The sequence below is a fragment of the Daldinia loculata genome, assembly GCF_022478755.1.
Source record: "Daldinia loculata strain CBS 113971 unplaced genomic scaffold F4817scaffold_37, whole genome shotgun sequence".
NCBI classification, from domain to species: domain Eukaryota; kingdom Fungi; phylum Ascomycota; class Sordariomycetes; order Xylariales; family Hypoxylaceae; genus Daldinia; species Daldinia loculata.
In genome coordinates, this window is record NW_026054891.1 from 118,405 (window position 1) to 141,974 (window position 23,570).

The 23,570-nt window shown below is 45.6% G+C and overlaps 5 protein-coding genes across 5 annotated transcripts; 3 read left to right on the top strand and 2 right to left on the bottom strand.

Moving 5' to 3' along the window:
• Positions 1-766: 766 nt before the first annotated feature.
• On the top strand, positions 767-3,697 carry F4817DRAFT_342660 (uncharacterized protein). Its single transcript, XM_049303931.1, has 4 exons — positions 767-1,453; positions 1,505-1,743; positions 1,803-2,573; positions 2,630-3,697. The coding sequence occupies exons 1-4, from the start codon at positions 1,369-1,371 to the stop codon at positions 3,149-3,151; spliced, it is 1,617 nt and encodes a 538-aa protein (XP_049157417.1). The 5' UTR covers positions 767-1,368; the 3' UTR covers positions 3,152-3,697.
• Positions 3,698-4,199: 502 nt separating this feature from the next.
• F4817DRAFT_342662 (glycoside hydrolase family 5 protein) lies at positions 4,200-6,371 on the top strand. The gene has a single exon (XM_049303932.1). It carries the CDS (start codon positions 4,511-4,513, stop codon positions 5,804-5,806), a length of 1,296 nt encoding a protein of 431 aa, XP_049157418.1. The 5' UTR covers positions 4,200-4,510; the 3' UTR covers positions 5,807-6,371.
• A 1,231-nt stretch (positions 6,372-7,602) lies between these two features.
• Positions 7,603-9,980, top strand: F4817DRAFT_342665 (uncharacterized protein). Its single transcript, XM_049303933.1, has 2 exons — positions 7,603-9,209; positions 9,270-9,980. The coding sequence occupies exons 1-2, from the start codon at positions 7,774-7,776 to the stop codon at positions 9,775-9,777; spliced, it is 1,944 nt and encodes a 647-aa protein (XP_049157419.1). The 5' UTR covers positions 7,603-7,773; the 3' UTR covers positions 9,778-9,980.
• Positions 9,981-10,832: 852 nt separating this feature from the next.
• On the bottom strand, positions 10,833-17,128 carry F4817DRAFT_366441 (uncharacterized protein; the record flags this gene model as incomplete). The annotated part of the gene is made up of 2 exons (XM_049306990.1): positions 10,833-16,594; positions 16,643-17,128. 2 exons carry the CDS (start codon positions 17,126-17,128, stop codon positions 11,363-11,365), a joined length of 5,718 nt encoding a protein of 1,905 aa, XP_049157420.1. The 3' UTR covers positions 10,833-11,362.
• A 3,002-nt stretch (positions 17,129-20,130) lies between these two features.
• F4817DRAFT_342686 (1-acyl-sn-glycerol-3-phosphate acyltransferase) lies at positions 20,131-21,959 on the bottom strand. Its single transcript, XM_049303934.1, has 3 exons — positions 21,367-21,959; positions 20,761-21,306; positions 20,131-20,666 (listed from the first exon to the last, which is right to left on the bottom strand). The coding sequence occupies exons 2-3, from the start codon at positions 21,245-21,247 to the stop codon at positions 20,251-20,253; spliced, it is 903 nt and encodes a 300-aa protein (XP_049157421.1). The 5' UTR covers positions 21,248-21,306; positions 21,367-21,959; the 3' UTR covers positions 20,131-20,250.
• Positions 21,960-23,570: the final 1,611 nt, after the last annotated feature.

Here is a 23,570-nt window from a genome sequence, read left to right on the forward strand (position 1 = left end):
TGATCCCTTGTTCCTTCAGAGAGCAAAAGGCCAGTGGCAGAGCAGAGCCCGCCGGGTCGCCCGAGTTACATAGTACTCGAAATCAAATTTCTCCACGAAGCTATTCAACAAGGCGCCAATTTTATTAGTGTGTTGGTTATCAGTTATCAATGGGGAAAAAAGACCGAACTTACCTAATTAATCTACAGTAGTCGAAACGGGAGACGACTTAACCGAGTATAATGACCCATCGTCTTCTCTAAACAGCCAAGCGTAGAGCTCTTCTAGGCTGCCAAGATAGCAGGGGAGACTGTCTGGAATTCTACTATGTAGTGGACCGAACTGCAAAGGAAGTTCCCTTGTGACCTTGTCAGACTCGAGGATAGATGATCGATGGCAAGACTTGGCAGATGGTGAACTCTAGTTTCCCCATGTGGTCCACCGGCCTCCGCTCGGGAATACCTACACCCCCAAGCAGCCCTTCCACCACTCAGCGGGCCAGGTTGTACGAAGTACCAAAGCGAGATACGTCAGGGCGACCCAAGAAGAGTAACTCGCAAGGATTATTCGTGCTCAATGCCTGTCGTATCTACCTTCTACATAACATGCAGTAACATGCAGTTAGGTACATACATATGTACAATACCGCAAGAAGCGAACAGATCCACCCCAAGAGTTGCAACCATCGAGTATCCGCTACCCCAAGCCCCCCGGCAATACGCCGTCAATTGGCTTTCAGAGTCGAGGCCGCCCCATCTATGCGTTAGGTTACATGTACCGTACTGTAGTGAACTCGGTGCCTTCACCTAAATATGTCCTTTCGTCCTGCCGTCTCTGTCTATTCATGTACTTCTGATCTTTTTGCTTTTTGGTGTGTCTCTCTTCGTTCATGTTCCCGCCTCTACTTGTGATTCATGTGTATGGGAATACCCTCATCTCATGAGATTCGGGGCCATGAACGCCACATAAGCTATTGATCCACTTACACATCAGAAGCATTCGCCGCGCGCCCCCGGCCCATGCCTGGTTGTTGGTCTGAAGTGATTAGACGGCTGCCTTACCTATATGCTTTCCGGCGCGCATAATTCTATTTGACAGAGTCCGTGGACCCAAAGATCTACCGAGTAGGAACGATTCGATTAATAGTCGCACATCTGCGAACACAACTACGATATACCTTTCTCGTTTTACGCGACACCCAAGTCGGTTTACATTAACCTCCTTAGGTTCGGTTTCCACCATCCCGGAGTCGAATATTCTGGTCGAAGTAGTAGCATATACACCTTATAGCTAGCGTCGTACGACAACGTTAGTATTGAGATTTTACATCGACGATTAAAATCTATTAAGTATCCCCAAGGATTGGGTCGATATAGAGATAATCTCAACATGGCAAACAACACGATAGCAGCCTTACGTGGCGGGTGCCCCGCGCCCTTTTTCAATGAGCTCATGTTCCCTGCGGTTGGAGGACGTAAGTCTCGAATCGATCTCATCCCTGAATGTGTGTCTAATCGGTCTATAGACGTGGATGGCCGGTTATGCGCGCCCTTTGCGACCTTGAATTGTTGTGTACCTTGCCCTATGACAGACTGGGCTTACCCAGATAATTTCACGACGGCAACGACGGCAGCAAACTGGGTCAATGTTGTTGGCATGATTTGCTGTGCTTTTCTCTTGATTTCCTGGATTGTGCTTCCCGTCGATAAGACACATCGCCACTATCTAAGTATCAGTCTCGCCTGCGCCGTTGTTCTCATGAATGTGAGTCAGCTCTTGTTTAGGGGTATGCAGCCTGAGCATAGTTAGCTAATCATCTACAGTTGGGCTTCATTATTCCTTTAGCGGCTAAACCAGAGCAATGTTATAACGAGATCACTCCGCACGGGATGGATACGAGTTCCGTATGCGCCGCCTCGGGTTCTTTCTTGCTGGCCGGTGGCTGGGCCGGTATCATGTGGGTTTTCTTACGAGCGCTTTCCCTGCATCTTCAGATCTGCTGGCAATTAGTCGTGGGCCGGAATTATATGTGGTTTTCTCAAGTGCTTGGTTGGGGTATACCCATCATCGGCCTCATCATCCTCCTTGTCTTCAGCGGAGTTTCGTTCCGCTTTGGGGCTACGTGCCATATCAACCACGAGAACAGTTTGGCCGATTTCTGGATTCCGCTGCTGGTATTTGCAGGCCTCACCGTTATCATTCAATTCGCTACCTTCGGATACTGCATTAAGGTCTACCTCGCATCTCTGACTGACAATAGCGCCACAACCGAAAACTCTGGCATGCCCTCTTACTCAAACAGCATCCGCACTATGACTCCTCGTCAGGCATACCGAAGAATACGTCGCGTTATCCAACTTCAATGGCGTGGCATCGCCATCGTGCTCGTTATTATCGCAGATGTCATCTTCTTCGCCGTTATCTTTGTCTTCATAGATAACACTGTGGAATCAATTAGAACTCATCCCGACAAGGCGTTGACTTGGGCGGCCTGTCTAATCCAATCCGGTGGTGATAAGAATACATGCTTATATTTAGCAAATGAATTAGTAGTCAGTCTTCCGACTGTCACGGCGGTCTTGATACTTCTAGCGGTAAGTGGCTATCATGGGGAATTGGTAATGGTTGACGAGGCTAATAATAGTTATAGATGAACGGCATTTGGCTGCTCTTACTACTCGGCCGCTGGTCAATGGTTACTGGCTGGCTCGACTTATTCGGATCATACACTGGTACACGTACCAAGAAAGAATTTGTGTCTGTTGATGCTCGGATGGATATTAAGCAGGACCCCCGGTCTTATGAAATGTTGTCTCGCGATTCCGGAAAGACAGACACCATGCTGACGCCAATTAGCTCGACAATGTCGCCGACCTCGCGAGGTGGACGCCAGACGCCGGATTACTTCGGACAAACGGCACGATACCAACCACACCAGCGATCGTTCTCTTCACCAAGACCGCCGCAACAGTTGCAGTGGGAAACGACACAAGAGTACCGAGACTCGTATCCATTACCATCGATGCCTGCGCAATCGCACGAGTATGAAAACATGAACCCACTAGGGATGAACAGAATACAGAGAGACGAAGAAGAACGATACGCGGCTCCGAGATCTCAATATACCCAGCCTGGAGCACCCGATTATAATCGCGACCATGTTTTCATCTAAGCAAACCCATTTTATTTAAGCAGGCTCCCTGCATAACAACTATCACGTAAATTTTTTCTTTTGATGTTACCATATCAAAACGGCTCAGTGCCTTAAACATATGGTGTTTTGAGGCTTAAAGCGCGGCGTCCCGGGATTGGACGGATTTTGTATCGATAAAATCACTCTTTACCCTAGAGGCGTGATCGACTGCAAAGGATAGGCAGGGCATCGGAAAATTTAGGAAGATATATACCCCAGAAGAGAGGGGGTGCCTCGGGGAAGAAGCAGCGAGGCAAAATGGTACAACTAAAAAATAAGTATTCATAATGTAGACACCGGGTTCAGGGGAGGAGAGATGGCGGTAAGCCGGCTGGCTGGCAGACATGTCTCATGCCTTGCCTTTGATGTCTAGAATAAAGTATTATCATGAAAGCTGACCAGGAGACGAAGTTATGCAGTGATGCCAAATTCGTTTCTTTAAGCACTTGGCTTGTTAGCTTTGGATAAGTGGTTTATATCAGTCTAAATCAATAAAATGGGCTATCCGCCCCAGTTTGACTTTTACTTTCTTGCTCGAGAGTGGTCTCTAGAGATTATTACGAACTTGGAATATTCCTCGCCTAATGAATCACATCCCGAAGCTGTTTGATGTTATTGATGATAGATATAAAAAAGGTAAATAGGGCTGCTAGGTGAGCTTACCTAATATAAGTCAGTTGGGCTGTACTTACGTATTACATGTCCATAATGCCTATGTTGACTTCATTCATTGCATAAGAAATCTTAAAGATGCTCATATTTATTTCCTAGAGTATAGGTACCTAGGTAGGTATAAACATTTGTATTTTTAATTTATGTCACCTCGATTGGAAGCACTGATCCGAGAACGATAGGGCTGCAGTTGCGTACGAGGTACATACATACATATGTGCTTACATGTATGTATGTACCTAGGAGTTGGATGGATTATGTAAAGCTTGTCTGGATGAATTCTCTGCCAGGGGTAGGTACATTAGGTAACATACATAATGCAATAGTGGGGTACGTACCCTGTTAAACCCGCCAACGTCGCTCCGTGACGGAAGGACTGGCTATCAGCTCTTCAATGCTTTAACTCAGCCCGATAAGATCTTCTCTTGCAGACATTAGTCTCTGCTTCTCTTGCCATTTAATTATTTTATCCTCGTAGATCAAAACACATGTTACAATGGGCTCAATACCATCATTATCTATCTTAATTGTCGTGTCTTGTTTCGGAATACTGGACATCGATTATCTTCAACCCTCCATTTAGAATAACACCCTCCTTATCCCGCCTACCTGAACCCCCGATTCTATCGTTACCCCCGATCTTCTTGGAGATATATATATAACAAGATGTATCAGATCCTCCTCTTCACATTCCTATTTCTTGGCGGTTACGTCCATTATCTGTGGAAAGCCGAGGCCGCCCTTCACGAACCATGGGTTCCCGACGTAGGCGACCGACTCTTCAGCCAGCGACCTCTTCCCCCGTTTAAGGAATCGTCTAGTATAGCAACCTATACCTTTCCTCTACGGACTCAGGGCCGGGATATCGTCGATGCTACCGGCCGTCGCTACAAACTCGCCAGCGTCAATTGGTACGGAGCTAGCGATGAGCTCTTCATCCCTGGCGGACTCGAAGTACAGCATCGCTCTGTTATCGCTGAAACTATCCGTATGCTGGGCTTCAACAGCGTACGCTTACCTTACTCGGACGAAATGGTCATCCGCAACCCGCATATCCTCCCCCATCTTCTCACCGCCAATCCCGACCTCGTAGGTCTACGCGCTCTCGATATACTTCAAGCCGTCGTTGAGGCATTGACCGATGCCGGCATCGCTGTCATCCTCAACAATCACATCACAAGTGCGACGTGGTGCTGCGGCGCCGATCCGTGCGACGCTGGCTGGGCCAACGATCAATTCGGCCCCTTGTGCAAAGTCTCACAGACCGAGGAGGAGTGGATACAACATTGGGAGACAATCATGCAGCCATTTGTGAATAACCCGAGAGTTATCGGCGCTGACCTCAGGAACGAGGTCCGCGGCGTCTGGGGCACCATGTCGTGGAACCGCTGGGCGGACGCTGCCGAGAAATGCGGGAACAGGCTCCTCAAGATGAACAGCGACTGGCTGATCATCGTCGGCGGGACAGAGTCCGGGAACGACCTGACGAAGGTACGCGAGCGGCCGATCAAACTCGACGTGGCGGACCGCGTCGTGTACTCGGCGCACGTGTACGCGTGGTCCGGGTGGGGTAGCCGGGAGGGCCGGTACGCGAAGCGCAGCTACGCGTCCTTCATCCAGGCGATGCGCCAGAACTGGGCGTACCTAGTCGAAGACAACGTGGCGCCCGTCTGGGTGGGCGAGTTCGGCGCGCCGCACCATCCCGGCGCCGGCGACGCAAATTACTGGCGCAACCTGCTGCGGTACCTCAAACGCATAGACGCCGACTTCGGGTACTGGGCCATCAACCCGCGCAAGCCGAAAGACAACGTCCAGGAGACGTACGCGCTTGTGCACGACGACTGGATCACGCCGATTCTGGATTATCGCATGCGTGATATGACGGAGTTGATTGCCGGCTCGGGAGAGGGTGGTGATGATACGTCGGATGGGGGGAAGAGCTTTGGCCCGGGAAGTTTATAGCGCGTTCTGACTCGGGGGAAGCATGCGCCGCGTTGTGTTTTTGGTTGGAATGGCGTGGGGGAATTGTGCTGGAAATACCCATCTAGGGAGCGGGAGGATAAGGACGATGAGGGCATGTGCGTTCGCCTTGGCACGGTTGCTAAAGGGTATTATTTTGTGAGGGCGGCTATTATTCCCGACTGGCGGTGATTGTCGTGGGTGAGGTTTAGATTGTGGGTTGGTTATGAGAGTTAGATAGATCCCTAGCGAGTGACTGGCTGGCTTTCGTCATGCTGGCACGCGAGAGTTGGCTGTGGTTGTGGTTGTTGGGTTGAGGCGGACTGACTTGTCTGCCCTTCGGAAGCGAGTTATAGATACCTCTAGACATGAGACCAAGTATGAACAATGAATAGCGACAGATTATGATTTTAGTTGAATACTCTCGATACATGGGATTTGTGTGGTTGTTTGATACGTAAGTATTGGTTTGGTTCTGGCCTGGATTAGAGTGATGGTCATTAAGGCGATTTTGTCACTCTAGTTTGGAGGACGGGACAAGGCCAGCGGTTAGCTAGGTAGATATTTTGAATGGAGAGGTTAGTTTGTGTTGAGGAGTTTCTCTTGAGAAGAAATAGTTGGTGGAATTATGGGATGGCTTTGTTCTTGCTTGGCTTGGGAACCCCTTTTTTCTCTTTGAATTGGTCTAGCTAGGTACCTGCGTGGATAGATCATTGGTGGTATACGGATTTCGGCGTGGTCTTTTTATATATAATTTTATATCTGTATAATAAACTAGGTATTATGTTCCTGAAGTACGTTTAGTCCTTGGGAGGTAGGTAGTTAAGCTCTGTCACTCTACTGCATGAGGATACGGCTTCTAACTGCTTAGAGTGCAATGTTGAGGGCTGAGAAGTGTATAGGGGAGTGGTTTTTTTCTCGAGGCTTTATTTATTTATTGAAAGTAACTTCTATACATTCATTGATTCTAAAAGTTTCCTGTAATTAGTTTAGGTTAGGTAGATTAGGATGTAGAATACGAAGTGGAAATGTTGGTAATGCGAGTAGGTATAGGGGGCAGAGACGCAAGCGATATATAGGGCTACCTAGCTATGAGTGTTTATGCTTATGAACTATTGTACGTATTTTCGTAGGTTTATAATTTCTTACCCATTGCTAGTACATGGAAATGAACTTCGGGTGAAGTGTTAGCTCCCTAACCTTCATCCATACAGGGTACGTCATCTCTCGCCAATCTCCCTTTGCTAGTACCTGGTTAAGCGGATCCGAGCTAAGAGACTGATGCGTTGTCTTGAAATACGTAACGTATAATCTTGACATGATATCTGCCAAAGTCTGTTATCTAAACCTATGGCTTGACATGACTGATTAATGTGTTCATAACTTTTTACCCCGAAAAGGGGCTGAAGCTAACCTATCCCGATAAATGCACGGAATGTCTAAGACGAAGCCTTCAGCTTGACTCAGAATCATTGAATTCTTTTCAGCTTGGCTAATAAGAGCATTTGACCAACTCTGCACGTCAATTAGATTTATTATATATTAGTTAGTTATACCATGTCTACAAGTTTTATTAGCGGAATTGTTCCGAAAAGCAACAATCGCGTGATGAAGTACCCGAACCGATACCTAACACGTCGTAATAATTGTGACGAGCTGGAACACAGCACATAAGTGCACTATAAATAGCATATAATTGCCGAATTATTAGGCGGTAGGGCGGTAGGAACCAACCAGCCCCGTTTGAGCTAATGCGGGCTCCACTCGGAACCCCGAGTATTTCACCTTTTTTTCGTTTCAAACAGCCGAACTCCAGATTTCCAAAAAACCCCAGAATTTTTACTACTCCCTTCCTTCTTAATACTTACTTTAATTACCTCCTTACCATGTATATGCGCTAACCTTCTCTTTTCAATATCACCGATCCATAATTCATGAATCAATTGGTCAGTTAAGGATAGTCACTGAGTATGTCCGAGAAGAATGGCGTCGCAAAAGATACTTCGCTACCTCTCGGCCTAATTCGAGATCGAACCTCGTCTTCTCTCATCTCCTCCGTGCTAAACATCGTCAATGGCCACATTGTCAGCAAGGAGAATTGGCTCAAGTCCGTCGAATGTCTTTATATGGCCAAGGACAATGAGGAGCCTAGCGGCAAGCGGAGACGCGTAGAAAATGGCAGTGTAGCCGCCGACTCCTCGGAGCTTCTGAGGAGAAGGTACCTTAATCTTATGGACGCTAACGAGGAACGCTACATTAAAGGGAGACCATATGTTGCTGTCTCTTACACCTGGCAAGCCTCGAAAGAAGAAGAGGCAGAAGAGGAGGCAAGAAAAGAATCGGCAAGGCGCTATCTTGTCGAGTCTCGTAATGCCGGCGAGCCTGCTCTGGCTAATAAGGTGAGGCCTATGATCTGGGACCGAGTACTGAACTACGCCGAGCATGTGGGCTGCAAGGATATCTGGATCGACAAGGAATGTATCGATCAGGAGAACGAGGCGGAGAAGGAAGCAGCAATACAAAGTATGCACCTGGTGTATAAATTAAGCAAGTGGCCAATTGCCCTCCTCACGCGTAGGATCAAGACTACAGAAGAGCTCGATCTTCTTACCAATCTAATGTGTAACGACGTCGCCCCCGAAGATGAACCAGCCGTGTTAGACCTTCTAGATGACATTACATCTGACCTGTGGTGGACGAGAGCCTGGACGTTCCAGGAAGACTATAGAGCTTCTACCCGAATGATGTTGCTTCTCCCACACCACTGGAGCTTAGAAAGGCGTAAACGAGCCATGGTAGATGACTCTGATCGGTACATTCTTGGAAAGGTCGAAGGCGAGATTTGTATAAAATCTGTGGACTTCAGGGAACGGGCTACCGAGTTCTGCCTTTTGTATCGGGAGAGATCAGATAAGGTGGATATCTGTAACAGGGTCATTAAGAGGGCCACAAAGTATAATGTTCTCCTCAACGACAAGTCTTCGGCGTACTCAGCATCACGTTCCATGTCTCCAACAATCCTCTCAGACATAATTTCGCGCAGTATTAGGAAAGAATCCGACCGCCTTGCTATCATGGCTAACTGTTGCGAGTATGGTACTCGTATCGACACAAACTCTCTCAACAGCGATGGAACCAGCCTCAGCTTATCGATCCTTGCCCAATATCTTCTAAATGGCGAAATCATAGAGAACAACCCGAAACGAGCCATCCTAGGTACACTTAAACACAACATCCACGAATACCTTTCTAAACAATCACTTAGTAGCTTTCGGCCTCCCGTCCAGCAAGGCCTTAATTTCATCAAAGGCTGTCGTTTTATAAACCCGCGACTGACTTCGGAGGGAACATTGACTAGAGGCCACCTTTGGAAACTGGGCAAAGTCATACGTCGGAAACCAATGAAGTATGAGAAGTACAGTACGCTGAAACCGCTTGCCCAATTTGCTACTGAGTTGCAATATAGAATATACGGCGCCTCCTACACGGATATCGCAGCCAATCTGATTAGTCACGTATACGCCCACAACCACTCTCCATACCGCGGGGGGTGGTGGCTTGATTGCATGGCCGGCGAAGTCGAGGAAGCCCTGATGCAAGGAAAAGCTCTTCGACTAGGCTGTCTTGTAGACCCTAGACACGGAACAGAATACGGTTCCTATAGCGCCGTCTTCGTGGGCGACAGCCATGATGACTGGAAGGGCGAGGACGAGGACGAGGACGAGGAAGACGTCAGCTATGCCTTTACTTCGTACCAATTCCACAAAGAAGATATGCCAGGGTATACCGAAAAACACGTATCGCTGGAGGTCGACATCGAGTGGCAGAGGCGCGACAGATCCGAGGGCCGTTCGTCCTGCACGCCACCGAAGCTATACATCAAGCGGTGGCTCAACGGCCTCTGTTTCTTCGAGGGGGCCCATACAGGGCAAGTCTTGTTTCCCTGGCATCCTACACTGCTAGAACAGGCGTAGGGAACCCGCGATTACTTCGAGCTCGGGATTTATAAGACATGAGACGAGACGAGACGAGACGAGAACACGAAACGAGAGAATGAGGGTCATCAAAGGAGCGTTGCATTTTTATTTTGTTTATTTTATTTTATTTTATTTTATCACGTGTACATAAGAAACTCCTCAGGTAGAGAGAATGAGGAATCCGAACCTAGAGTAAATATGACTGCAACGAATGAATATAGTGCTATTGAACCGGCATTCTCGAGTGTCGAGTATTAGTGATTAGGTACCTACCTATGCATAGCTTTTGCTGGTAGAAGACTGTCCTAGGAAAATGCCTATTGAGGTTTCCAAAGACTACAATCTATTAATCTGACGGTTATATCAGCTCAGTTTTCAGTCGTAGCTTGTGAGAACGAGTAAGAATATAACTTCATCTCAGCACAGCACAACACAACACAACACAGCACAGCACAGCACATGCTAAGTCTACGCTGATATGCTACAGGGGATGCAACGACAACATCACCATACCACGTATTACAGACATAACCATCTCACCTCGATACTTGCCGCTCACTTCGCCCCGCTGCATAAACAATTACCCATCATCCCTAACAGAATACCTAGGTACCTAGGTTAGGTAGACAAGAATCTCGGGTAGGAACCTCACATCTCCACACAAGACAAGACAATACAAAAACTTACACGCACATCACATCTCCATAAAGTCGTTAAATCATCCATTCTACGAATTTTTATATTCGTCTCATATCAGCTGTTTTTGTTTTTGTTTTTTGTTTTTTTTGGTTCTGCTCCGGAACTCGGAAAACGTAAAAAGCCTAATAGGCTATCCGAATACTCCGCCTCTCCTCCCCCCCCCCCCCTTGTAGATCGTAAAAACTTGCCTAGACACATGAGCTTTGTGAAAAGGAAAAGAAAAAAAAAGAGAGAAGGAAGAGAATAAAAAAATAAAAAAATCCGTGTCATATTTCATCCTTCTCCCAGCTGCTGAGCTGCTTTCCTCTCCGCAACGTACTGGTTGGTTGGTTGGTTGGTTGGTTGGTTGGTATACGGGACAAGGGCACCAGACAGTCGATAGACAGGCACGAAGAAAGGCGATCGATCAAAAAAAGGAACGGAGTGAATTGGATTCTGTCGAGATTGTACGACATGGATTTCAAACACCGATTTTGCACGGGTGAGAATCAGACATGGCAACACAACACGACGACATTGATGCGAGACGAGGGGGGGAAAACCCCCCTAAACAAGTAGTGTAAATGCGACAACGACAAACCCCGCCCGATTTCTGACTACCTATCTGTCTGTCTGTCTGTCCGGGGGCGTCTTTTTTTATTCGAAAAATAGGCCACCATCGGAAACGACAAAAAAAGTCCCGTGTGCCTAATAACTCCGTTGCTAACAAGTCCGCACTTTGAACACAAAAGGAAAATAGAGAAGAAAAAAAAATGCATGTCCCAAACCCGGAAAACGCCGTTGCTGTGGACTTCATTTATAGAAACGATTGTTGTGTTGCGATAGGTACGTTTCAAATATGTGACATGCGCAATGTCGAATGTGAAAACTCAAATTCGATCCGTTAGAGTAGTGCCTGAGTCTCAGAAGGCTTCGCATGTGGCCGTGGCGTTGGCTCTTCGGCTGCTTCCTCGTCTTCTGCGATAGTCGCCGTCGTTGATTTTGGTGTTGTGTCGGAACCTTGGCCGGCGGTACTTGGATCGAGCGTTGAAGAAACTTCCGGCGGTGTCTGCAAGGGGGCTCTGGATGGCGATATAGCACCCGAAAGTGGTGAAACATCGCTCTCCCTTGATGGAGTGACTACCTGGGTTATAGGTTCTGGGGTAGTGTCGGATGATGAGATAGCAACACTGTCGTGACTATTTGCCCTCATCATTTCAATCCCGAGCTTTGAGCTAGGAGTTGGCTGCTTGCCACGGAACCCACGATCTCGATGCGTACCAAGCTCGTCGTCTTCGTCATCTGCCGAGTCATTACCTTCTACACGCCGCTTCTCGAGATGTTCACGCCTTGAACGAAGCTTCTCTAGAGATCGCCGGGGAGCTGGCATTCTAGGTTGCTCCATTTGGGCTGGGGCTGATTGTTGAGAGATGAGCGGAATGGGCATTTTCGGGACTCCTCCGGAACTTCCAGACGTCTCCTCGTTACTAATACCAAGGCCAGACTCTTCTCCCCACTCGCCCATACCTTTGCGACCAGGGATCACAGGTATTTCATCGGTAGTCGCGGATTCAGAGTCCCCAAATAAACTAGAACTGATGGAATCTTCCCTGCTCGACCCCCTAAAGCTACTGCCTGGGTGAGCATATCCAGATGATACCGAGGTGGGACTCTCTTCCATGTGTGGGTTTTTCAGTCTCACACTAGTGATAGGGTTTGGAATTGGTAGGGACTGAATTTGACCTGGTGTCGGCGGTTTCCATTGGCAAAGGTTGGAAAGAACTTCGATCAGCTTAGAAGAGCTGATGGGTTTCTCAATGAGCGAGTCAAAATAATGAGGAGCCTGCAACTCCTTCAAGTAGGCTGTAATTGCAACAATAGGCGTATGAGCATTGACGTTCTTGACTTCGCGCACCATCCGGGCAACGTCCGAACCGCTTATTTCGGGCAGTTTAAACTCGGTAAATATGATATCAAACTTGATTTCGCTAACCGCGTATCGAACTGCATCTGAGCCGGTCGACGCGGAGATGGTACGACACCGCAGCTTCTCGAGCAACTTCTCCATCACCATTCGTGAAACTGGGTGGTCTTCGCAAATTAGAACGTCTAAGGAGCGGAATGACGGACTATCAAGTACAATAGCCGACATCCTGCGAGAGGACTGGCGACGTCGTTGCACTTTAAGAAGGGCACTCGCCCGTTCGTTTTCGTTGTCCGACGACGAAGGAGACATGTCAAAAACTTGGCTTCGACGATTGCGATGGTGCGCAAGAAGGTCAGCAGCTACAGGACTACCTTCTTGAGAGCCTACGGTTAGAGATCGCGATCGTGTCGAGGATTCGCTTGGCTGTCTTGGAGTCCCTGCTGTTCTATGCGGCGATAACGGTAACGACAACGGCAACGGAAGCGGTGCAACTTTACCCTTCGCGGGGGACGGAGAAGCTGCCGTTGCTGATTTTTGAAGGCTAGGGGTAGTACGAGGCACATCAAAGAAGCTCCCAGGCTGCAATGATCCAGAACCAGATTGTTGCGACAGACTTGAAGAATTGCTCGAGGCCTTCCTGCGACCCTCTGCTCCTTGACCTGCATGGAAGGATACGAGGAGTGGCGAAGACGGTTGAGAAGCACGGCTAGGAGATGAATTGGCGTGGCTAGCCGTGGAAGGCGATGCCGGGCGTTGTGATGCCGACGCCTTAGCATTGGACAAGTTGCGTTGTATTGGGTTGGATAAGATCGGGCTCCCTTCGAGCCCGGGACCTGGGGAAGTAGGATTATTCCCACCTGGACTCGTTCCGGCTCTGTTCTGTACCGCCATCGCCTGAGCTTTCAACTGCTGGATGACATCTTTATTGGCTTTGTCAAGCACTGTAAGATTCTTGAAAGCAAATGTTCCAAAATCATCCGAAGCTACCGGCTCACTAAGTCGACGACTCTTTAGATCTCGGATGTGGGGAGGTATGTGCAATGGCATCAAGCCTCGTTTGATCTGGTTGACCTGAACTTGGGACCGGACACGCGATAAAGCATCGTGCGGGCGATCAGGATAATCCGGTGTCGCGACCGATGGAGGCGAAGCTTGATCTTCGATCTCTTCGGTGAAAGACTCCAGAGTGGCACCTCGAGCATCAAAATATTCTGTGTCTTCGGGGTTCTCGGGTTGAGGAATAAACTGGGCATCATCCTGTAGTAGAGTAGCCCAATTGATACCTTCAAACCAGGGGTGGCTTCTGATCTCTTCTCCGCCGGACTCGTATTTCCCCTCACGATTCGAACCTAGCCTCTGCTGCGGGTCGATGCAGAGCAATTTATTGATAAGGTCTTTCGCCTCGGACGATACCTCGTCGTCTGACTCATCTGGCCACATAATTTTTCGCCCGAGTATGTTCTCAAAGACTTGTTCCGCCTCGTCGGCGTGGAAAGGGGGGTAACCATAGAGGAACTCAAACATAATGCAGCCGACTGACCACCAATCACTAGTCTCGTCCTGTCTAGCACCTTTAATGGTCTCGGGGGCGAGGTAATCGGGAGTTCCTACGAACCGACGGTTTGTGTCTTCGGGGTCGAATAGAGCCATTGGAGGAGGCATCATGCTCGACTGAGGCGGTGTATTCCTATGCATGTCGCTATTGTGGCTGTTGGCGTGTTGAAGCGATGGTAAATCAGGAGAAGCATTGCCGCCGTCACTCACATCATCGCGCGGAGACCGTAAACTAGTTTGACTATGTTGAGGGTCACCTAAAGAGAAGTTCCCCATCATATGCGCCAACGTTTCGCTACCACCACTGTCGCTACGTTGACCAGATGGATGAACCTGTGAGAGGGTGAAATAAGACGGTTGCCCAACTCCAATATCCGGGGTTATCTGCGGTGTGGCAGCGGGAGAATGGTGACTACCATGGAAGTCAAGTGAAGCTGACCGAGACGATGCCACGGATGTCGACCGAACAAAAGGCCCCGTCTTAAGTAAATCGGGTGTAGGCTCGGCGTTTCCACTATTTAGAGCTCTCTTTTGGCGGCCGATTAATCCCATGCGTGATAGACCAAAATCAGTCAATTTGAGGTGACCTTTTTGATCGATGAGTAGATTATCGGGTTTTAGATCACGATGGATTATACCTCGATCATGTAGATGCTCTACACCGAGAATAACTTCACCGAGATATTTCTTTACCCACTCCTCTGGTAGTCCCCCGAGGACTTTAATGAGGGAAGCACAATCGCCTCCATTCAGATACTCCATGACAAGATACAAGTAGTCCTTGCTAGAGAACGTCCAATACAGCTTTGCAACGAATTCGCTCTCCCCTTGCCACATCATAATAGCCCTTTCGGCTTTAACATTTGTGACTTGATTTTTAGCCACCATGTCCGCCTTCTTCAAGACCTTAATTGCGAAATATTCACCCGTGGACTTCTTCTTTGACAGGTAGACACTGCCAAAGGCACCCTTGCTAATCGGTTTGATAATTTCGAAGTCTTTGATTGAAGGGGGGACTGCACGTGCCATTGGTGGATGATTGGCAGGGTTTAAACGGGGGGACGTGGGTCGATTTGGGAAGTCCGACATGGCCGTTGACGATTGTCGACGGTGATGCGTAAATATGGCCGGTGAACTAAATTCACTACTAGGGAGCATAGGCGAAGGCTCTGGAGAAACGACTCCATCTTGTGAATATTGAAGATTACGAGGCTTATGTATTCGTAATGGCGATGAGGGCTGTGTGGCTCTTGAAGGTGACTCCTGACGATGAGGTGATGATGTACCAGTAAGGACGAGGCTTCGCCTTTGATGTTGGCGCGAACTAGTAGCACGTCGTAAACCACCCCGTTCGGACATAGGCGAATCAGTCCGAGGCGGTTTCCGCGCTACGGAAGTGGATCTGCCACTGCCATCACTATCTCCGGCATCAGTCTCAAGTAAGGCAGATCCCCGGCGAGAAGCTCGGGATGTATTAGAGGTGCCTAACACCTCCCGGTGGGATTTTGGCGTTAGGCATTCCCTAGGGCTGCTTGACCTTGTAGACTCAATAATAGAAGAGGGGCGCCTTTTGTCGTTTGCATCGCCCAAGTCCACATTCTTGAGAGCAAGTGCCAGTGAAGAGGCCGTATCGAATGACCCAGCAAAAATAGGCTCTTCCTGTGCCACCGGGGTCTCTTCGATCTCTTCCTCCTCTTCCTCTTCTTCCTCATCGTTGTCGTCGTCGTCGTCGTCGTCGTCCTCTTCTTCTTCGCCTTCTTCATCCTCAGTCGAGTCGCTCAGCCGGCCTTCAGCGATACGAGCTGCCTTGCGCATGGCATCTTCGACACAATTCTCCACTATGACGGTAAGTTCAACCCGGATCCGTTCCGCGTACTCGATTATCCTCCTATGGCGAAATACGGCTTCGACCTTCTCTTTAGCAACCCGTTCGGTTTCTGCACATAGCAAAGCTAAACCCTGCTCCTGTTCAAGGGTGTTTGAGCCAGGAGATTGCCATTGGAGCACCTGAGATATTCGAGACTCGGATTGCGGTGACTGGGTTCGAAATTCTTGCGATGATGATTCCTTGATTGCGGGTGTGCTAATTTCGATAGCGGTATCACAGAGGTCCAAGAGCAACTCCACAATACGGGCTTGAGGACGCCGCACCGCAAACGATCGAGAGCGACCATGGCCGAATCCGGTCGATCGATCCCTCGACGATGGAGTTGGAGAGGCTGCCCCGGGGGAGGATGTAGTAGAGGAAGGCCCTATAGGCAAGCCCTTGTACTCAGCAATAGGTATCGATCCTAGCTCTCCTGAAAGAGTACGGCTCTTGCGGGCCTCTAACGCATCTAGCACTTTGACGATGGCGTGCCGGTGTTCAGTTAAATTCTCTTGGGCTATCTGGACATCCATTTCAGCTCGATGCTCTTGAAGGCATAGATCCGTATGTTTCTCAAACCACCAAGGCGGGATTTGGCGTTCGCAGATGCGGCACAAAACTGGTAGCGGCGGCGGGTTTTTTGCGGGATCATCGTTTCCAGACTCAGCTAGTTGGGTCAAATAGCTAGCTAGAACCTCAGCGCCCGACCCAAGAGAATCTACAAGTAGCGGTGCCAGGTCAATTTTTATCTCTCGTGGTGGAACCCATGGCCGGATCATCCACATAGTCTGGGAGGAGTCAGCTTCGAGTTAACTAGTATGAGTTTGGTTTCCTACATGACTTTCGCCTCCAGTAGTGCGATCGTAGACCATAATCCCTTGAGCCTCTAACTCGACCGTGGCAGGGTTGCTTTGGTCTGCTTCAGACTCCTTGAGAGCATCGGTAGGGTATAACTTAGACAGGGGACCTAGGTAAACGGTAAATCGGATATAGTGGCTGCGTGAATCATCATTCTTCATTGAATCAATAGCTTCGGCAAATGCAGACTTATCCTCGCTAATAATCAAGTCGGCGATCGGAGTGCCTTCGACGGCATCTGGATCTGTCCCAATAACATCGGCCCATGACGGGCTAACCCACCGGATAGAGCCATCGAGATTGAGGTCCACAATGACATTCAGAGTCTGCTCTGCGGCCTCACGAAGTTCTTCACGCTCTTCCCTAATGTCTGCGCTTATAGATCTTTCCATTGAACGGCCGATGGCTTGAGCACGGAGCGAGGTGACGGCCGGGGGGGCCAGCCTACTGGTATCCTCGTCCATTGTTGAAAAACGACCGGTTCGTTGCTCAATTGCGATGATGGCATCGGGCAGTAAGCCTCTTAGATCGAGAAGAAGCCCTCGACGGTTTAGCAGAGGCGCAAACGCGTCCGGGCGGAAGGTAGGCGTATCGTAAGATTCGGTTCTTGGTCAAGATTGACCTCATGCAAAGCCAAGATATCTGGCAGAAAGCCAGAGTCAGAAGCTTGCGAGAACCCGAGACATGACGGTGAGTGACGTGCGTAGTTGGTCAGGTCACTCGATTCTGGCAGAGATTGATCTGTTTGAGGGTTGAGGACAAGCCTCTCAGCTCGGACCGGGGCAGCCAGCACGCTCGAGTACTATCGCGATCCGATCGTATTGTTGACAAAGGGGCGGTAGCGACGGGGGGCCTAATGGAGGGGCCACGAGTGACGAGGATAAAAGAGCACAGGGACGTTATCTAAAAAATTATTAATGCAAGGGACAATTTAATGTTTAGTTTCGAGGACTACGACGTACAAAAGTCTCGATTTGAAAGAAGGAAACGGGTTGTACCTTAAGGTAAGCTATGTAGGTAAGTTTCTCAGTTTCTTGAAGAATCACACTTGATTTTGAGTTGGAGTGGATATACGGATTTACAGCACGGGTCGTTTACCGATTAGCCTTTCTTCCCTTTTCGGGGCGGCGCGTAAAGCAAGAAGAGTCAGTCAGCAAAGAAAGTTTACTGCTAGGTAGTATGTATAATATGCGCCGTGTGAATACTGTCTATACAGCTGAATTAATACTGTAACGACCTAAAGACCCAAAGAACCCAGAGCGGGGGAACTGACCGGGGGGAGGTGCCCCTGTTAGTCCGCGCGGTATATATTTCCTTCCCCTATTGAGATGTATTTTTATGACTTAATTGAAAAAAAAAAAAAATGGGAAGTAGCAGGCATACCGCATACCTTAAGTTAGGTACGGTATACATATAGCGTACCTTAGGTACCTAACAACTAATACAGCTAAGGCTTAGCGCCCTGGGCTTGTCATGCGGAATTTCCTCCCTGCTAGCAACAGGATATTTTTCGAACCTAGCGTTTTACAAACATTCTATGGAACTTTCTAACCCTTTTCTTTATCACTTCCATGTATTATGTATTATTCTATTATTTTATATTAGTATTACCATAAACAAGCCACACCAGAACGAGAGATGATACATTCGTTTCTTCTTTGATTCATAGCAGCGGATAGAGTACCTCTTACAAACCATCGTAGCCACCATATCCGAATCTGACCTACCCTACCTACAGGAGAAGTCTCACCAACAAACGATATAGCCAAACAGATCTTAGGTATTCCCTGTCGCGGAGCAGCTAGTCCACTCCGACGGCATATCTAGCTGGTTGTCACTTAGCGCCACTAACAAATGAATGGCGACAGACATGGGGTCCAGTGATCCTCTTGCATATAGCTAACCCAAATCCACAAGTCTTGGAGCAATGTTTACTTGTAAGCCAAAGACGAAAGACGAACTCCTACCTCTAGTCTACCTACACTAGTATTCCTACGTCAATGCTGCGTCCCCGGACAACCAGACAACGATAGTTCGCCTTTATTACCGTTGCTTATGCAGTCATCTTATCCTGGGATATAGAACACACCCTCTCGATATAAGTCCTACTAGTACTATATGTACGTGTCTACGCATTTGTGTACGTGACTAAATACTAAATAGTAATAACAAGACATCGGTCGATGGACCGGTTGAGGGGCGAACCACTCCTTTATCCTCGAGTTTATACAAAAAAGATCTTTTCAATTCTGTCTATTACCCCTCCCGTATCCTATCTATCCAATAGGCATTGCTTTTCTAAGACAAACCTGCATGTAGCAATAACCAATAACCAATACAGCCAGAGAACTATGGGCTACATGAGCCACTTCATAATCCTAACCTTAGGTACGCACAGAAAGAAAGGGAAAAGGTTTACCTGAAGTCCAACACATATTGTCCCTAAACTCGACCTCGAAAACAAAAAAGGGGGGATGGGATGACAAACATCTACATATTTTCCTAGTATCAAGCGATCTCGAGTGATACTATACGACCCGCTCTCCATCTTTCACAACATCGTAACAACCTCACCCCACTACTCATCGTCACATACGTGTGTAGTCCCCATATGTACCTAATGTAGGTTCAAGGTTCTCCAATTCTCCTCGTCAATGCAACGGCTGAAGCCAGACTGCAGGAAGTACATACATACACTTACATATCAGGGGATACCCAGGTAGCCAATCCTAATCAACAATAGGTTTCCCGCTCGCCTCGCACAGCTCTGCTAATCGGTCGCGATAATGAGCTACTTCGTCCCCCGATCAACGAAAGCAATTCATATATTGCAAGCTTTGTACTACCCGATCATAAACGCACTTTTCGTCTCGAGCTAGATTTAGTTCGATTAGCAATGTCTCCCAAGCCGGTAATTTATGCGTGCACGTCCACGGGTATGGCATCCTATACATAATGCTACGCAAACCCGCTTTAGGCGAATGATGTCAAACCTATCACCGTTACCGACTCACCAACAGTTTCTGTATCATCTTAGATTGCCGTATATGAAGTTCCCCCAAGATCTCTCGATGAACCACATCGATGTACATATTCGTGGTGTCATGTTGTCGTAGAGAGAGCATATCACTTCTCCATGGGTTCCCGGTTAAAGGACGAGTATCCCTCAGGTTTTGTATTAGCTTCTAATGATATATAGGTAGTTCTACACGGGATAGTCTGGTATGCTATGTAGTGTAACCAATGACACAGGATAGAGGCAATGGTCTAGGCTCTACGTAGGCCCGCTGGCCGCATCTGCCATGGCTATTGGTCCAGCTACTTATGTCTTACATGAACCGAACACACCCTTGAGATGTACGATAACTCCTTACAGCAAGATGGCACGCAATGGCGTCCAGCACACCCGTGACGCAAGTATAATAACACAGACCGTCCTCCAAACTATTACATAGTCATATGCAAAGGGTAATCGGTGAACGCCGCCAAGACTTGATGTTAAAGGCTTTGCTTTCTCTAACGCAGCTCGAATATTCTAATATTAAAAGCGTGACCTTAAACTACTACCAAATTCACATGTTTCTCTCTACTGAGAGGCCCATTCAGTCTTCAAGGCATCTAGCCATTCCCCTTTCTCAACCCATCTCTGCTCCAACCACTTTGCTAGTTCTTCGTCCGTATAGGGGAGGTCTTCGAGAGGGAATCGCCGTATATGAATGTGGAATTTATATCCTCGAGAACCACTAAGGTCCGGGAGCTTAAGAGTTTCCCACATATTCGGGGCCACATGAAACTTATCTTTGTGCTGATACGCAATAGTAAAGTCATACACTGCCTTGACATGAGGTGCTGCTCTCAACTGCTGCACGGTTGTGACAAACCCCTTAGTACGGGGATATAGTAAATGCAAGGGCTGCGGGCGACTATTCTGTTTGCACCAAACAATAGATTCATTATACTTCTTGGGTGTAAATCGTGTTGCCTCGCTGAAACTTATCAGCCCTGCAGATAGACATGTCAGTTACACAGTTGATGTAGTCTGGAACGCGTATACGTCGAGACGGATGGATAGGGTATACGTCAAGCAAGCACTTACACATCGGCCATCTCCTACGTACGATACCACCGAAGACGCGCTGTAGCTCACGCTGGTCTCGCATCCAATTCCGGGTCACCATCGGCATGCCCATGGCCCAGAGGCCCCAGCCGAGAAAGGGGACCCAGCGCAGCTGGATCTTCGCAAACCATCGGCATTGCCCCAGCATTCCCGATCGCAGGGCCAAGCTTTGGATCAGGTAAAAGTCGGCCCACGTAACATGATTCGAGACGACAACAGCCGACTCCTTCGTGGGCAACCGGTCTCCTGAGATAGTGATCCGAGCACCGTTGCAACTCTCAAAGATAAACTGGATCCACTTCCACACGGAGTATGCAATGCGGCATGACGCGCTGTAGACAAAATCCGGCGCGAATATCTTCACTACCAGTAGTAGAGATAGCACCACATCGCAGACCGCAAGGTAAAGGACCCAGGGAGCCACTAGCACGGCGCCCCTCAGGTTGGCGGGAAGTCCTTTTAACATGGCCGTGGGACCTACATGGGTACTAGAGGAGGAGCGGCGCGGTAGTTGATATATGTAAGCTTGGATGTTAATCCAAAATGGAAGCAATGGTCAATCTTTCATCCAACTTTAGTACATACCAATCCCGAGATTTAAACGATGATCTCGGCAGTTTTCTTTACACGTTGTTTCAAGGATCAGGACCCGCTAAGCGCCAGGTTTCGAACCGGCGATCTTTCAAAGCGATGCTACACTCGGATCAGAGGAACAGAGAGAACATTTATATAAAAACTTTACAATGAGGATATCACGGATCAATGAATATACGTCAAGCGGCCTACAGAGGATGGTGCGAATCAAGTTACGCCAGCGGTCGCACAGTTGGAGGCACAACTTGAGACATTCCGTTCCAAAGGGTTGGGCTAGGATTGGTTGATCAGCTCCTACTTTACGGGAAATGCTATATTTGGGGAAGGCCAAGGTGTAAATCCGTATGAGAAAGACTTAACCACCAATGGTACGGTTGACCAGATAGGCCACTGTGCCAAAATGAAAAAAAATCTGTGAGCTTAGCTTAAAAGGGTAGTTAGCCACAGGTTAGCGCAATTAGCTCGAATTATTACGGTATTTCGCACTTTCGTATGGGAAAAAAGAATCATTTTTTTTTAAATATATACGTTATAACGTTATATGTAATATGTTTTAAAAAAGTATGTTTATTTTTAATTTTTTAATAATTAATTATTAAATTAAAAAATTTAATTATTATATTTATATATTTAAATAATTTTATAATTTTAATTATTATAATATTATAATTAATATTATTTTATAATTTTAATTAAAACGAAAATAATTATTTAAATTATATGTTTATATGATATATTATTGTTAAAATATTTAAAGTTTTTTAAAAATAATTATTTTAAAAAATATTACGTATACGTATAAATTTTTAAAATAATAAATACTTTTAAAATTATTATATATTATTAAATACTTTTTTTATTATATAAATTTATTATTATATATTTGTATTTTTAAAATAGTTTTAACTTTTTATTTTTTTTAAAATGTATGTTTTTTTATTAATTAAATTTTACATTATTTATTTAATAATATCGTTGTTTTTATTTTTATTTTTATTTTTATTTTTATACATTATAATTATTTTTATTATAATTTTATATTTAATTTAATTTAATTTAATTTAATTTAATTTAAATAACGATATAATAATTATTTATTTTTATATATTGTTTTTATTTAATTATATATATTAATTAAAAATTATACGGTTATATATAATTATTTTAAGGTAAAAAAGTTAAAAATAAATTTTTTTTAAATGATTTTTAATATATATATATATATATATATATATAATTAAATGGTTAATTAATTAAAAGGTTATATTATATAAAATTATTTAATTAATATTTTTTAAAATTATTTTTAAAAAATTTTAAATATTTTAATAATAATATATCGTATAAATATATAATTTAAATAATTATTTTCGTTTTAATTAAAATTATAAAATAATATTAATTATAATGTTATAATGGTTAAAATTATAAAATTATTTAAATGTATAAATATAATAATTAAAAATTAAATTAATAATTAAATTAACAATTAAATTTTTTAATTTAATTGGTTAATTTTTTACATTATATTAATTAAGTAAATATTTTTATTATAATAAACCGTAATAAAGTTTAAAAATATATATTTAATATTTTTTAAATTGTGGTAATTGACTTTTTACTTTATTTTAATTTTTAAATTAAATATTTTCGAAACGGGTTACGTTTGTTTGCGCCACGCAACGCGTGGTTTATGTGTTTATACTTATAAGTTATAAGTAAAACATTTAAAAATATTTGGTTTAAAGTTATATAATATTGCAAAGGTTTTTAATGTTTTTATTAATAATAAAAAAATCAAATATTACATTTACAATAATTTAATATATTATAATAACGTACGAAATAATTTTAATTTTAATGATTTAAAGTTTATAATATATTTTTTTTAACTTTTTATTTTTTTTATATATTTGTATAATATTGCGTTTTTATATATTAAGTTTTAACGTTTATAAATTTTTAACGTTTTAATTATTTAATACTTTTAAGCCTTATGTAAGGTATTTAGGTATAACAATTTAATATTTTATAACTACGTATAAAATCCCTTTTTTTTTAACAATTTAAAGCTATTGCCTAAACCTTTTAGCTTTTCCTATATACTAATACGGTCTTATATACCAATACGGTCTTATATACCAGGCTTTGACGTCTGTTGCGGCTAACGCGTTGCGACCGGTGTTGCGACCGTT